The 13,437-nt window shown below is 48.6% G+C and overlaps 1 protein-coding gene across 1 annotated transcript in view; it reads right to left on the bottom strand.

The window, feature by feature from the left end:
• Window positions 1-379: 379 nt before the first annotated feature.
• EIF4G2 (eukaryotic translation initiation factor 4 gamma 2) overlaps window positions 380-13,437 on the bottom strand; it is a 95,744-nt gene continuing 82,686 nt past the window's right edge. The window contains exons 16-21 of the mRNA XM_075325361.1: window positions 6,167-6,382; window positions 5,801-6,059; window positions 4,941-5,145; window positions 4,605-4,813; window positions 4,385-4,506; window positions 380-2,369 (exon numbers count right to left, since the gene is read on the bottom strand). Coding sequence (XP_075181476.1) covers window positions 2,304-2,369; window positions 4,385-4,506; window positions 4,605-4,813; window positions 4,941-5,145; window positions 5,801-6,059; window positions 6,167-6,382 — 1,077 coding nt within the window. The 3' untranslated portion in view covers window positions 380-2,303. The remainder of the gene's footprint in view (window positions 2,370-4,384; window positions 4,507-4,604; window positions 4,814-4,940; window positions 5,146-5,800; window positions 6,060-6,166; window positions 6,383-13,437) is intronic.

Here is a 13,437-nt window from a genome sequence, read left to right as displayed (position 1 = left end):
CCTTATATATAGGGTGGTGATGTCATTACACCGCACCCCTCCTCATTACAGAGATGCACATCACCTCATTTACTTAATTGGTAGTTCGCTCTCAGCCTATACAGCTTGGAGTAGGACAACATGTATACAAAGTATCATGTGATCACAATACTCATTTGCCTAATAATTCAGCACACAGTGTATGTATGCCCTTTTTCACATGTAAAGCGCCATAGAATAAATGGTGCTATAATACAATGTAATCTTAAAATGGATGGAAATAAACAGCATTTGTATAAAGTATATAAAGGGAAAGTGTTTAAAAACCCAAAAGTACTGGAGGCCTGTGCGGACCACTCCTGACATTGTATGGAAAGAAGAGACTGGTGCGGACAAGGGGTAGAAATGAATGGATTGCACTTTAATAACAAGATTCTTACATAAGATCTAAAGTATTAAAAGCAAAAAAAAAAAAAAAAAATTATTATTATATGGACAACACTGCACACATAGATCCATCAGCAGCACACACTCCAGCCATCACCCATCGCCTGCAGCGCCCCCGGGTGTAAGACAGTCAGATCACTAGAGGCAGACACTATTGATGATGACCACACAAAAATCATTCCCCGTTGCAGAGAATCCCCCCAAAAAAGTAACATTTACACAATTCATTTAGTTACAAGGTCACAGCCTGTACCCCATATTTGCATAGGAGCTTCTAATCTGGCTATGCTCTGATCACATCCAGAGCTGCATTTGCAATTCTGCATTGTTGCAGTCATTATGCACGATCTGCTGCGGCAGATGTAGATCGTATGTGGCCATACTGTATCTGTGAATCACAACTACCGTAATACAGGAGCTTTAGACATCTCACATGTAAGGTTATAATAGCAGAATTATGAGTGCAGCTCTGGTTAGGACTGGGAAGAAAAAAAATGGCAATATATTCACTTAATTACAGGATCTACATAGAAGAGGGCAACTATGAGCACAACTGAGATTGTCAACAGTAACCAGACTATGTATGTATTTCACAATTTTATTTAATTTTTAAAAAAATGCAGCTCCAGTTGTGACTAGAGAAGACAAAACACCGTGTAGACTCTGTAAAAATGCAACATATTCGCTGACGTCGGATCTCAACCAGGACTATCCGCTCAGCGGAGACAAACTGCAGAGTGTACAAAGCGGCAGTCTCCTCTGGTCACAACCAAAGCTGCACTTACAATATGGTCACAGCTGTGCGTAATATTCAATTCATCGTAATATTTTTTTTTATAAAAATGCATTACATTATCCGCATTGTAGGATGTCGACTAAGGGCAGTGCACACTGCTGCGACATATTGCCAACGAGCAGAATTATGAATGCAGCTCAGGAGGAGTCTCAAATATCAGGTATAAAGTCCCCACCCTCCATCTCTAACGGGGACTTTCAGCTCTCCTCTTGCTCGGCAGGCAGATACCGTCACACACGTCAAGTATCACAATGTTTATTTCATAGATACAAGTATATAAAATCAGGGCATGAACAGGTTTCGATAAATTAATTAGACCCAATTCATTCTTGTTCCCCCCCCCCAGCATTATAAGCGTCACTCTCACAGTGTCACTTTCCAGGGCAGCAATTGATCTCTGAAAAATGGAGCAGAATTTGTGCAAGTAAACCAGGTGTGTGTATATATTTTTCATTTCATTTTTTTTTTTTTCTTTAAAGACTTGTGCACTTGCCCAGGCTCAAAGATATTAAAAATCTAGCACGAAAAAAAAAAAAATAATAATTAAGCGCCCATTACTAGAGGTAGAAATACAGGCAATATATACTATACGGCAACAACCATCGATTACAGTTATAGAGTCACTGTAACAACCAAATATTGCAACGACTCAAGTATCACACTGAGCAAAGTGCATCTACAGTATTCAGTGTTGCTAATCAGTTTTTTTCCTCTCGCCCTCTTAGTTTTCGGCAGCAGAGTCCTTGCCATTGACCAGCGTCTTGTTTTGAGAACTTTGGGGTGTAAATTATTGCATGCTGCTTATATACGGATCTAAACATTACAGATACTCTAAAAATATTGCATGGCTGACTATGATTAAGACGTTACACTTAAAAACCTGTTTTCATTTCTTTTTCTCCTCTTTTTAGGCAGAAGGATTCTAGTAGGACATGCCTCGCTGCGTTAGATATTGCCAAAAAAAAATAATAAAAAAACATTACAGCGGAATGGTGTTTTCGCAGTGGTTAGGTCAAAAGAAACGCAGTTTACATCATAGCAACAGTATGTCTGCACAACGTTTAAGGCTTTGGCTGGTTCGTTAGTCGGCCTCTTCCTCGGATTCTTCTTCTTCCGCCGTCTCCAGCCATGTCAGCCACTGGTTCACCTGCAAGTGGAGGGGGCGGAAAAAATAAATAAATAAAAATATATTAAGTAGGACTCTTACGTCTCACCTGGGTTGTTTCAAACATCTGTGCAAATTGATCCCAGCATGGCCACACTTTATTTTTCGGATTAGAAGATGCACTTTTCCTTCCAAACATTTGTATGGAGAATGGGCGCTGTGTATGCTGCGAAGGCTGAGTGGAGCAGGCTTCAAATAATGGTGCCCGGAATTGGCGTGTGCGCAGATGGGAGCTCTCAGCTCAATATCTCAACTGCGCACGCGCCGCTTCCGGTCTCCCATTGATCTCCCAGCAGCAGACTTAAGGAAAGTGGTGCCTTGAGGTGGCGCATGCGCAGATGAGATCTTGGCTTATCATTGAGCAGAGAGCTCAATCTGCACATGCGCAGGCTCCGGGCACCATTTCTTTTCAGCCCGCACCGCCGACAGAGCATCTGTGACAGCCGCCACACCGCCCTGCTCCACACAGACCCTATCACAGCATTGCGCGACTCCACCGCTCCCGCCCATCCTCCAGTAAGACACCACCGGAGTATAAGACTGACTTCCTTTAACACCTTCTCTCTAAATTTGGGACGAGTCTTATAATCCAGTGCATCTTATAAAACGAAAAATATGGTACGTGTATGAGGATCGGGTCCGATCTAGATGGACATCAAGACATCCCGTAAAGGAACGAGGGATCATGTAAGATTTTACAAAGTTAGAAATTACCATTTTAGATCCCGGTTTGCTATGAAGAATGATATTCTTGATAATGTTCGCACCAGGAAGCCGCAAGGTCTTAGTAGACTTAGGTCATTTGGTTAAATTTTAGTCAGAAGTGTGTTCCGTTTCCCCTGTAACTGGGGCCAATGTCATCTCCAGTTACAGGGGAAATCCTCAGATCAGTCAATTCATCCTACAAATAAAGAGTTCTTCATCCACTTACTAATGGCTGCCACGTAATAAAGACTTATACCACAACATTGATAAGTATAGATCATTAACCCCACCATCCTCTGAATATCTACAACGGATGTGACCAAAGGAGCCTCGTGGCAGAGGCCTTGGTATACCACAGGTGCCAGCAGTGTTACACGACTGATACCACCTGGGAAGGAGCAATTTACCCTTCCATATCCCAAAAACGAGACCACAGGGTGCCGCTGGGCTGTCATGGCAGGAAATTGGGAGTAAGATTTATGGTGCAAACACCACCGCTCCCAAGTTTGAAGAGTGGTGGTACCAAAGGGCAATTAACTTGCTGAAGCTCGGGCAAACATGGCGTTAGACCACCAAAATTTGAAAAATTTTATTGCAGCCTCAAGTTACGCAATACATTTTCATGCCAGAATCCTGGAGTAAAAGCTTTGATGAATTTTGAGCCTTAGGGGTACTTTGCACGCTGCGACATCGGTAGCCGATGCTAGCGATGCCGAGCGCGATAGTCCCCGCCCCCATCGCACATGCGATATCTTGTGATAGCTGGCGTAGCGAACATTATCGCTACGGCAGCTTCACACACACTTACCTGCCCTGCGACGTCGCTCTGGCCAGCGACCCGCCTCCTTCCTAAGGGGGCGGGTCGTGCGGTGTCATAGCGACGTCACACGGCAGGCGCCCAATAGAAGCGGAGATGAGCGGGACATAAAATATCGCCCACCTTCTCCCTTCCGCATAGCCAGTGGAGGCAGGTAAGGAGATGTTCCTCGCTCCTGCGGCTTCACACACAGCGATGTGTGCTGCCGCAGGAACATCGGTCATCCCGAAATTATGGAAAATGACCGACGCTACACAGATTGCAGATTTACGACGCTTTTGCGATCGTAAATCGGCGCATCTAGGCTTTGCGACATAGTTACTGGCGCCGGATGTGCGTCACTTTCGATTTGACCCTGACGATATCGCAGTAGCGATGTCGCAACGTGCAAAGTACCCCTTAGTTTGTAGGGTGGAATGAGTCACTCCTTAGGCCCTTATTACCCCCCCACCAAAAGATTCTGGCATCATCTTACCTGGAACAAAGCTTTTCCTTTCCCAGGAAACTCCTGTGTGATGTCTTCCTTCCATGCCAAAAAGGCCTCCTCTTCTATTATCTCCATATCATAGAAATGGACAAAGAAGCGCAGTAACATGCCTAAAAAATGAAAAGCAAGTCCGTACATATTAGGGAGACTGAAGATGCACGCCTGCTGCCAGCGGTCAGGTAGGAGGAGGAGGAGGAGGAAAGCGAACCTTTGGGGAAGCTTTTAGTGTAGCAGTGCACCTGGAGGGCGTAGAGGGCACTGACTTGTAATTCCACATGGTCATGGAGGAACTTCTGCATCACCGGCTTGAAAGACAGCAGCAGCTGCTTCTCCTGCTCCAGCTGCTCCTTGGATGGCGCTGCCGTCTGCTCGTCATCTTCCATTGGGCAAACATCATTACAAATATACTGTAAAAAGCTGAAAAGGAAGGAAGGAAATAAAATCAGTGGTAAATTAGTGACAAAGTATTACCATCAGCACATGCACCTCTGCCGCCAAATGTGAACACCTCAAGCAGAAGCCGCTTCTCCCACAGGAGACTCACCTGGTCATCAAAATATTCACAAATCCTTTATCTACATGAAGTTTAGGAGAAATGTTATCCTTAATCCACTTGTAGATTGTTTGTGGAGACGGATCCATCTTAATTTGTTTCAACAACTCTTTCTCCAGTTTCATCAAAGGAAATAGGAAGCTCAAGCCCTTTCCTTCAAGGATCTCCAGCATGCGGTCCTTGTTCTGGTCGATTTCTAGGGGAGAAAGGAACATGGTTCAGCTGTGTATTCCCATTAGGTGCGTTTGCAGGATTTTTAAGACCCCTTTAAAAAGGGAATCTGTCACCAGGTTTTTACCACCTAGTCTGAGAGCAGCATAATGTAGGGGCAGAGATCCTGATTCCAGCGATAAGTCACTTACTGAGCTGCCTAGTGTAGCTTTGATAAAATCACTAATTAAATCAGCGGTAGATCATTACAAGACTACTTGGCGTGCTATAGATAGTCCAGCATATCCATGAGCTCTGTATATCTGCAGCAGAGAAAACATTGACAGCAAACAGCTCAGTAAGTGACACATTGCTGGAATCAGGGTCTCTGTATTATGCTGCTCTCAGATGGAGGAGCAGAAACCTGGTGACAGATTCCCTTTAAGTGACTCATGCACATGACTGGGGCCATGGTGAATCTGCGCAATTAGGTGACCCAGGCAAAATCAAAGCAAATCTGCGGCACCTTCATTTTCAGGATCCGTGAAGGTCCCACAGGCCAGACCCCTAAAACTCATTGTGATTGTTGCATTTGGACAATGCAGTGTTTAGGGCATGCCAGGTGCCGACTTTGTAATCAAAGGGACCACAGCAGCTCTGTACCCCCAATCTTCCATGTGAAAGTGCCACAATCCACTCACCTGGCAACATCTTCTGCATATTCACTTTGCTCTGCTGGAACAGCTCCGTCAGCCACTCCCGATCTTTAAGCTTGGCCAGTTGTTGAAGGCAGAGTAGGAACAAAGGAAAATGGGTGCCATTCTCCAGGGGCTGAGCCAGCTCAGAGATGCTCACCAGGTCAGCGATTATGGCACGAGCTGCAAATTGTGCCAGGTAAGACTTCACCAGGGGTATGTCCACCTCCAGTTTAGAGCACTGGTCCAGCACATTTAGGAAAGCCTGCAAAAAAGACAATGTAGTCAGCAAGGAAGGTACAGGAGAAAAATAAAATAAAAAAAAAATATTATAAAAAGCCTAAAGATGGGGGGGGGGGAGAAGCAGCTTACCTGCATGAAGTTGTCACTAGTGGCCACACCTTCTTGCCGCAGGACCCCGATCAGAGAGCTGGCGCGCTCCTTGTCTTCATCGGACCGGTCAAGTGATTGCAGGATGATCCTACTGATCATTTCTGGGATGAAGTGTTTGGGAGCCCTCATTTCTTTCACGCTGTTTATGGCATCGGCATCATTTCCATTGTTCAAGTACTCTGTGACAAACGCTTCCTGAAACGAGAAACGGTCATCCATGAAATGCAACGTGTAACACTGTTGACTATTTTGGATGGCAAGAGATCATGTCCACAGATGGGAATGGCAATCAGACTAGTAACCTCCTCTGAAAGGGGGTCATGAGGTCCAATCATATATTACAATGTAATAGCTCGCTTGTATTTTTATTTCCATTCTTCAAAAAAGGACTTTTCAATTCAAAAGACAAAATCAGCAGGTTTTTGCTATGCAATCTGAAAGCATGATAGAGGTGCAGACACCCAGACTTTAATAATGAGTCATTTATGGTGCCGTGTTAGGCGGTTTCACTACAATCAGCAGGAGACCACCACTACAGGACTAGGTGTCTTATGCCTCCTGGTCCAACCATATCACTACCACCGAATTTGCAGCTTTCTGCCTATGCACAGAAAGATGCCAAATCAGTTATGTGGGTAGGTGGGTGGGTGTTATACACAGCAAAGTAAACCAAGTGATATATTGCTGGAATCAGGTTCTCAGCTCCTACTTCTCAGATTACATAGCAAAAAGCTGCTGACAGATTCCCTTTACTTGGGTAGGAAAGACCTTAAGGCCCTGTGCGCACACTGTTTTCATACGCTTTTTTTTTTTTTTTTTTTTAGTTTTGCAGCAGAAATTTGAGAAAAAAAGAATTGTTTACTTACCGTAAATTCTTTTTCTTATAGTTCCGTAATGGGAGACCCAGACCATGGGTGTATAGCTTCTGCCTCCGGAGGACACACAAAGTACTACACTAAAAAGTGTAGCTCCTCCCTCTGAGCATATACACCCCCTGGATGACCAAATCTAGCCAGTTTAGTGCAAAAGCTGAAGGAGAATAGCCACCCACAAGTAGAGAGAGCAAGAACCGGAACAACCGGAGACTGTCTACAACAACAGCCGGTGATAACACGCGGAACGAGAAACTGCCAACAGGCAACAGGGAGGGTGCTGGGTCTCCCAATACGGAACTATAAGAAAAAGAATTTACGGTAAGTAAACAAAGAAGGGAATTTTGTTTACTTACCGTAAATTCCTTTTCTTCTAGCTCCAATTGGGAGACCCAGACAATTGGGGTGTATAGGCTATGCCTCCGGAGGCCGCACAAAGTATTACACTAAAAGTGTAAAGCCCCTCCCCTTCTGCCTATACACCCCCCGTGCTCCCACGGGCTCCTCAGTTTTGGTGCAAAAGCAAGAAGGAGGAAAAGAATTATAAACTGGTTTAAAGTAAATTCAATCCGAAGGAATATCGGAGAACTGAAACCATTCAACATGAACAACATGTGTACACAAAAAAACAGGGGCGGGTGCTGGGTCTCCCAATTGGAGCTAGAAGAAAAGGAATTTACGGTAAACAAAATTCCCTTCTTCTTTGTCGCTCCATTGGGAGACCCAGACAATTGGGACGTCCAAAAGCAGTCCCTGGGTGGGTAAAATAATACCTCGTGATAGAGCTGTAAAAACGGCCCCTTCCTACAGGTGGGCAACCGCCGCCTAAAGGACTAGTCTACCTAGGCTGGCATCCGCCGAAGCATAGGTATGCACCTGATAGCGTTTCGTGAAAGTGTGCAGGCTCGACCAGGTAGCTGCCTGACACACCTGCTGAGCCGTAGCCTGGTGCCTCAAAGCCCAGGACGCGCCCACGGCTCTGGTAGAATGGGCCTTCAGCCCTGAGGGAACCGGAAGCCCAGCAGAACGGTAAGCTTCGAGAATTGGTTCCTTGATCCACCGAGCCAGGGTTGATTTGGAAGCCTGTGACCCTTTACGCTGGCCAGCGACAAGGACAAAGAGTGCATCCGAGCGGCGCAGGGGCGCCAACCGAGAAATGTAGAGCCTGAGTGCTCTCACCAGATCTAACAAGTGCAAATCCTTTTCACATTGGTGAACCGGATGAGGACAAAGAAGGGAATTTTGTTACCGTAAATTCCTTTTCTTCTAGCTCCAATTGGGAGACCCAGACGATTGGGTGTATAGCTACTTCCTCCGGAGGCCACACAAAGCATTACACTAAAAAGTGTAAGGCCCCTCCCCTTCTGGCTATACACCCCCCGTGGGATCACGGCTGCTCAGTTTTAGTGCTAAAGCAAGAAGGAGGAAAGCCAATAACTGGTTTAAACAAATTCAATCCGAAGTAACATCGGAGAACTGAAACCGTTCAACATGAACAACATGTGTACCCGAAAAAACCAAAAATCCCGAAGGAAACAGGGCGGGTGCTGGGTCTCCCAATTGGAGCTAGAAGAAAAGGAATTTACGGTAAGTAACAAAATTCCCTTCTTCGGCGCTCCATTGGGAGACCCAGACGATTGGGACGTCCAAAAGCAGTCCCTGGGTGGGTAAAGTAATACCTCAAGTTTGAGCTGCAAAACAGCTCTCCCCTACGAGGAGGCAACCGCCGCCTGCAGGACTCTTCTACCTAGGCTGGCGTCCGCCGAAGCGTAGGTATGCACCTGATAATGTTTGGTGAAAGTGTGCAGACTCGACCAGGTAGCTGCCTGGCACACCTGTTGAGCCGTAGCCTGGTGTCGTAATGCCCAGGACGCACCCACGGCTCTGGTAGAATGGGCTTTCAGCCCTGATGGAACCGGCAGCCCAGCAGAACGGTAGGCTTCAAGAATTGGTTCCTTGATCCATCGAGCCAGGGTGGATTTGGAAGCCTGCGATCCTTTGCGCTTACCAGCGACAAGGACAAAGAGTGCATCCGAGCGGCGCAGGGGCGCCGTGCGGGAAATGTAGATTCTGAGTGCTCTCACGAGATCCAACAAATGCAAATCCTTTTCAAACCGATGAACTGGATGAGGACAAAAGGAAGGTAAGGAGATATCCTGATTGAGATGAAAAGAGGATACCACCTTAGGGAGAAACTCCTGAACGGGGCGCAGCACTACCTTGTCCTGGTGAAAAACCAGGAAGGGAGCTTTGGATGACAGCGCTGCCAGCTCGGATACCCTCCGAAGAGACGTGACCGCTACCAGAAAGGCCACTTTCTGTGAGAGTCGAGAAAGTGAAACATCCCTCAGAGGCTCGAAGGGCGGCTTCTGGAGAGCAACTAGTACCCTGTTCAGATCCCATGGATCTAACGGCCGTTTGTACGGAGGGACGATGTGTCAAACCCCCTGCAGGAACGTGCGTACCTGAGGAAGTCGCGCTAGACGCTTTTGAAAAAATACCGATAGCGCTGAGACTTGCCCTTTAAGGGAGCCGAGTGATAAGCCTTTTTCCAAACCAGATTGCAGGAAGGAAAGAAAAGTAGGCAATGCAAATGGCCAGGGGGACACTCCCTGTGCCGAGCACCAGGATAAGAAAATCTTCCACGTTCTGTGGTAGATCTTCGCAGACGTGGGCTTCCTAGCCTGTCTCATGGTGGCCACGACCCCTTGGGATAATCCTGAAGACGCTAGGATCCAGGACTCAATGGCCACACAGTCAGGTTCAGGGCCGCAGAATTCAGATGGAAAAACGGCCCTTGTGACAGTAAGTCTGGCCGGTCTGGTAGCGCCCACGGTTGGCCGACCGTGAGATGCCACAGATCCGGATACCACGACCTTCTCGGCCAGTCTGGAGCGACGAGCAGGACGCGGCGGCACTCGGACCTGATCTTGCGTAGCACTCTGGGCAAGAGTGCCAGAGGGGGAAACACATAGGGCAGCTGGAACTGCGACCAATCTTGCACTAAGGCGTCTGCCGCCAGAGCTCTGTGATCACGAGACCGTGCCATGAAAATTGGGACGTGGTTGTTGTGCCGGGACGCCATTAGGTCGACATCCGGCACTCCCCAGCGGCGACAGATTTCCTGAAACACGTCCGGGTGAAGGGACCATTCCCCTGCGTCCATACCCTGGCGACTGAGGAAGTCCGCTTCCCAGTTTTCTACGCCCGGGATGTGAACTGCGGAGATGGTGGAGGCCGTGGCTTCCACCCACATCAGAATCCGCCGGACTTCCTGGAAGGCTTGCCGACTGCGTGTCCCGCCTTGGTGGTTGATGTAAGCCACCGCTGTGGAGTTGTCCGACTGAATTCGGATCTGCTTTCCTTCCAGCCACTGCTGGAAGGCTTGTAGGGCAAGATACACTGCCCTGATTTCCAGAACATTGATCTGAAGGGTGGACTCCTGCTGAGTCCACGTACCCTGAGCCCTGTGGTGGAGAAAAACTGCTCCCCACCCTGACAGACTCGCGTCTGTCGTGACCACCGCCCAGGATGGGGGTAGGAATGACCTTCCCTGTGATAATGAGGTGGGAAGAAGCCACCATTGAAGAGAGTCCTTGGCCATCTGGGAAAGGGAGACTTTCCTGTCTAAGGACGTCGACTTCCCGTCCCATTGGCGGAGAATGTCCCATTGAAGTGGGCGCAGATGAAACTGCGCAAACGGGACTGCCTCCATTGCTGCCACCATCTTCCCCAGGAAGTGCATGAGGCGTCTTAAGGGGTGCGACTGGCCTTGAAGGAGAGTGTGCACCCCTGTCTGTAGTGAACGCTGCTTGTCCATCGGAAGCTTCACTATCGCTGAGAGAGTATGAAACTCCATGCCAAGATATGTTAGTGATTGGGTCGGTGACAGATTGGACTTTGAAAAGTTGATGATCCACCCGAAAGTCTGGAGAGTCTCCAGCGCAACGTTCAGGCTGTGTTGGCATGCCTCTTGAGAGGGTGCCTTGACAAGTAGATCGTCCAAGTAAGGGATCACCGAGTGTCCCTGAGAGTGCAAGACTGCTACCACTGCTGCCATGACCTTGGTGAAAACCCGTGGGGCTGTCGCCAGACCAAATGGCAGGGCTACGAACTGAAGGTGTTCGTCTCCTATAACGAAGCGTAGAAAACGCTGGTGCTCTGGAGCAATCGGCACGTGGAGATAAGCATCTTTGATGTCTATTGATGCTAGGAAATCTCCTTGAGACATTGAGGCAATGACGGAGCGGAGAGATTCCATCCGGAACCGCCTGTTTTTCACGTGCTTGTTGAGCAGTTTTAGGTCCAGAACAGGACGGAAAGAGCCGTCCTTTTTTGGCACCACAAACAGATTGGAGTAAAAACCTTGACCTCGTTCCTGAAGAGGAACAGGGATCACCACTCCTTCTGCCCTTAGGGAGCACACCGCCTGCAGAAGAGCATCGGCTCGGTCGGGATGTGGGGAAGTTCTGAAGAACCGAGGCGGAGGACGAGAACTGAACTCTATCCGGTACCCGTGAGACAAAATGTCTGTTACCCACCGGTCTTTGACCTGTGGCAGCCAAATGCCGCAAAAGCGGGAGAGCCTGCCACCGACCGAGGATGCGGAGAGAAGAGGCCGAAAGTCATGAGGCAGCCGGCTTGGAAGTGGTTCCTCCGGCTGCTTTCTTTGGGCGTGAGTGAGTCCGCCAGGAATCTGAGCTCCTCTGCTCCTTCTGAGTCCTTTTGGACGAGGAGAATTGGGCCCTGCCCGAACCTCGAAAGGACCGAAACCTCGACTGTCCCTTCCACTGTTGAGGTTTGCTTGATCTGGGCTGGGGTAAGGAAGAGTCCTTACCCTTGGACTGTTTAATGATTTCCGCCAATTGCTCACCAAACAGTCTGTCTTGAGATAATGGCAAACTGGTTAAGCATTTTTTGGAAGCAGAATCTGCTTTCCATTCCTTTAACCATAAGGCTCTGCGTAAAACCACAGAGTTGGCGGACGCCATTGACGTACGGCTGGTAGAGTCCAAGACCGCATTGATAGCGTAAGTCGCAAACGCAGACATTTGCGATGTCAAGGACGCCACTTGCGGCACTGATGGACGTATGACAGAGTCCACCTGCGCCAGACCAGCTGAAATAGCTTGGAGTGCCCACACGGCTGCGAATGCTGGAGCAAACGACGCGCCGATAGCTTCATAGACAGATTTCAACCAAAGGTCCATCTGTCTGTCATTGGCATCTTTAAGTGAAGCCCCATCTTCCACTGCAACTATGGATCTAGCCGCAAGCCTGGAGATTGGGGGGTCCACCTTTGGACACTGGGTCCAGCGTTTGACCACGTCAGGGGGAAAGGGATAACGTGTATCCTTAAGACGTTTGGAGAAACGCTTATCTGGATAAGCATGGTGTTTCTGGACTGCTTCTCTGAAGTCAGCGTGGTCCAGGAAAGTACTCAATTTACGTTTGGGATACCTGAAATGGAATTTCTCCTGCTGTGCTGCTGCCTCCTCCGCTGGAGGAGAAATATCCAGCAGTCTATTGATGGCCGCTATAAGATCATTCACCATGGCGTCACCATCAGGGGTATCCAGGTTGAGAGCAGTCTCAGGATTAGACTCCTGATCACCTAGCTCTGTCTCATCATACAGAGAATCCTCTCGCTGAGACCCTGACCAGCGTGATGACGCCGAGGGTCTCTCCCAGCGAGCTCGCTTAGGCTGCCTGGGACTGTCGTCCGAGTCAGAGCCTTCAGCCTGTGATGTCTGGGACCCCCTTGGAGCACGGATTAGTTCCAACTGAGGGGGACTAGAATCAGCAGTACCCATGGTCTGAGTGACCGGCCTGGACTGCAAAGTTTCCAGAATCTTTGTCATAGTCAGACATCTTATCAGCAAAAACTGCAAACTCTGTCCCCGTCACCGGGGCAGGGTTCACAGGCGTCTCTGCCTGGGCCACTACTAGCATAGACTCCGGCTGACGAAGTGGCACAGGGACCGAACATTGCACACAATGGGGGTCCGTGGAACCTGCCGGTAGATCAGCCCCACATGCGGTACAGGCAGCATATGAAGCCCGTGCCTTGGCACCCTTCCTTTTTGCGGATGACATGCTGTTGTCTCCTCAGAGCAAGATAGGGGTATAAGCCAAGAAGCGACCGTACAGTGCAATATATAGGTACAGATAAAAGTACACAAAACAACACTGTGGCACTAGTGGGGTCAGCACCTAGGTGCTGCTTACCGCCCGCTAAACAGCGGGTGTGTGGTCGCCAGAATCCCTTGTCTGGGTCTCCCAGGGCTATGTCCGTTCTCCAGCTCAGACTGCGTGCAGGAATGGCTGCCGGCGTCCTGTGAAGAGGGGCGGGCCGTGGGCGTGCTGCAGACAAAGAGC

This window comes from Anomaloglossus baeobatrachus, chromosome 10 (assembly GCF_048569485.1).
Source record: "Anomaloglossus baeobatrachus isolate aAnoBae1 chromosome 10, aAnoBae1.hap1, whole genome shotgun sequence".
Taxonomy (NCBI): Eukaryota; Metazoa; Chordata; class Amphibia; order Anura; family Aromobatidae; genus Anomaloglossus; species Anomaloglossus baeobatrachus.
This window is presented reverse-complemented; position numbering and strand designations above follow the sequence as displayed.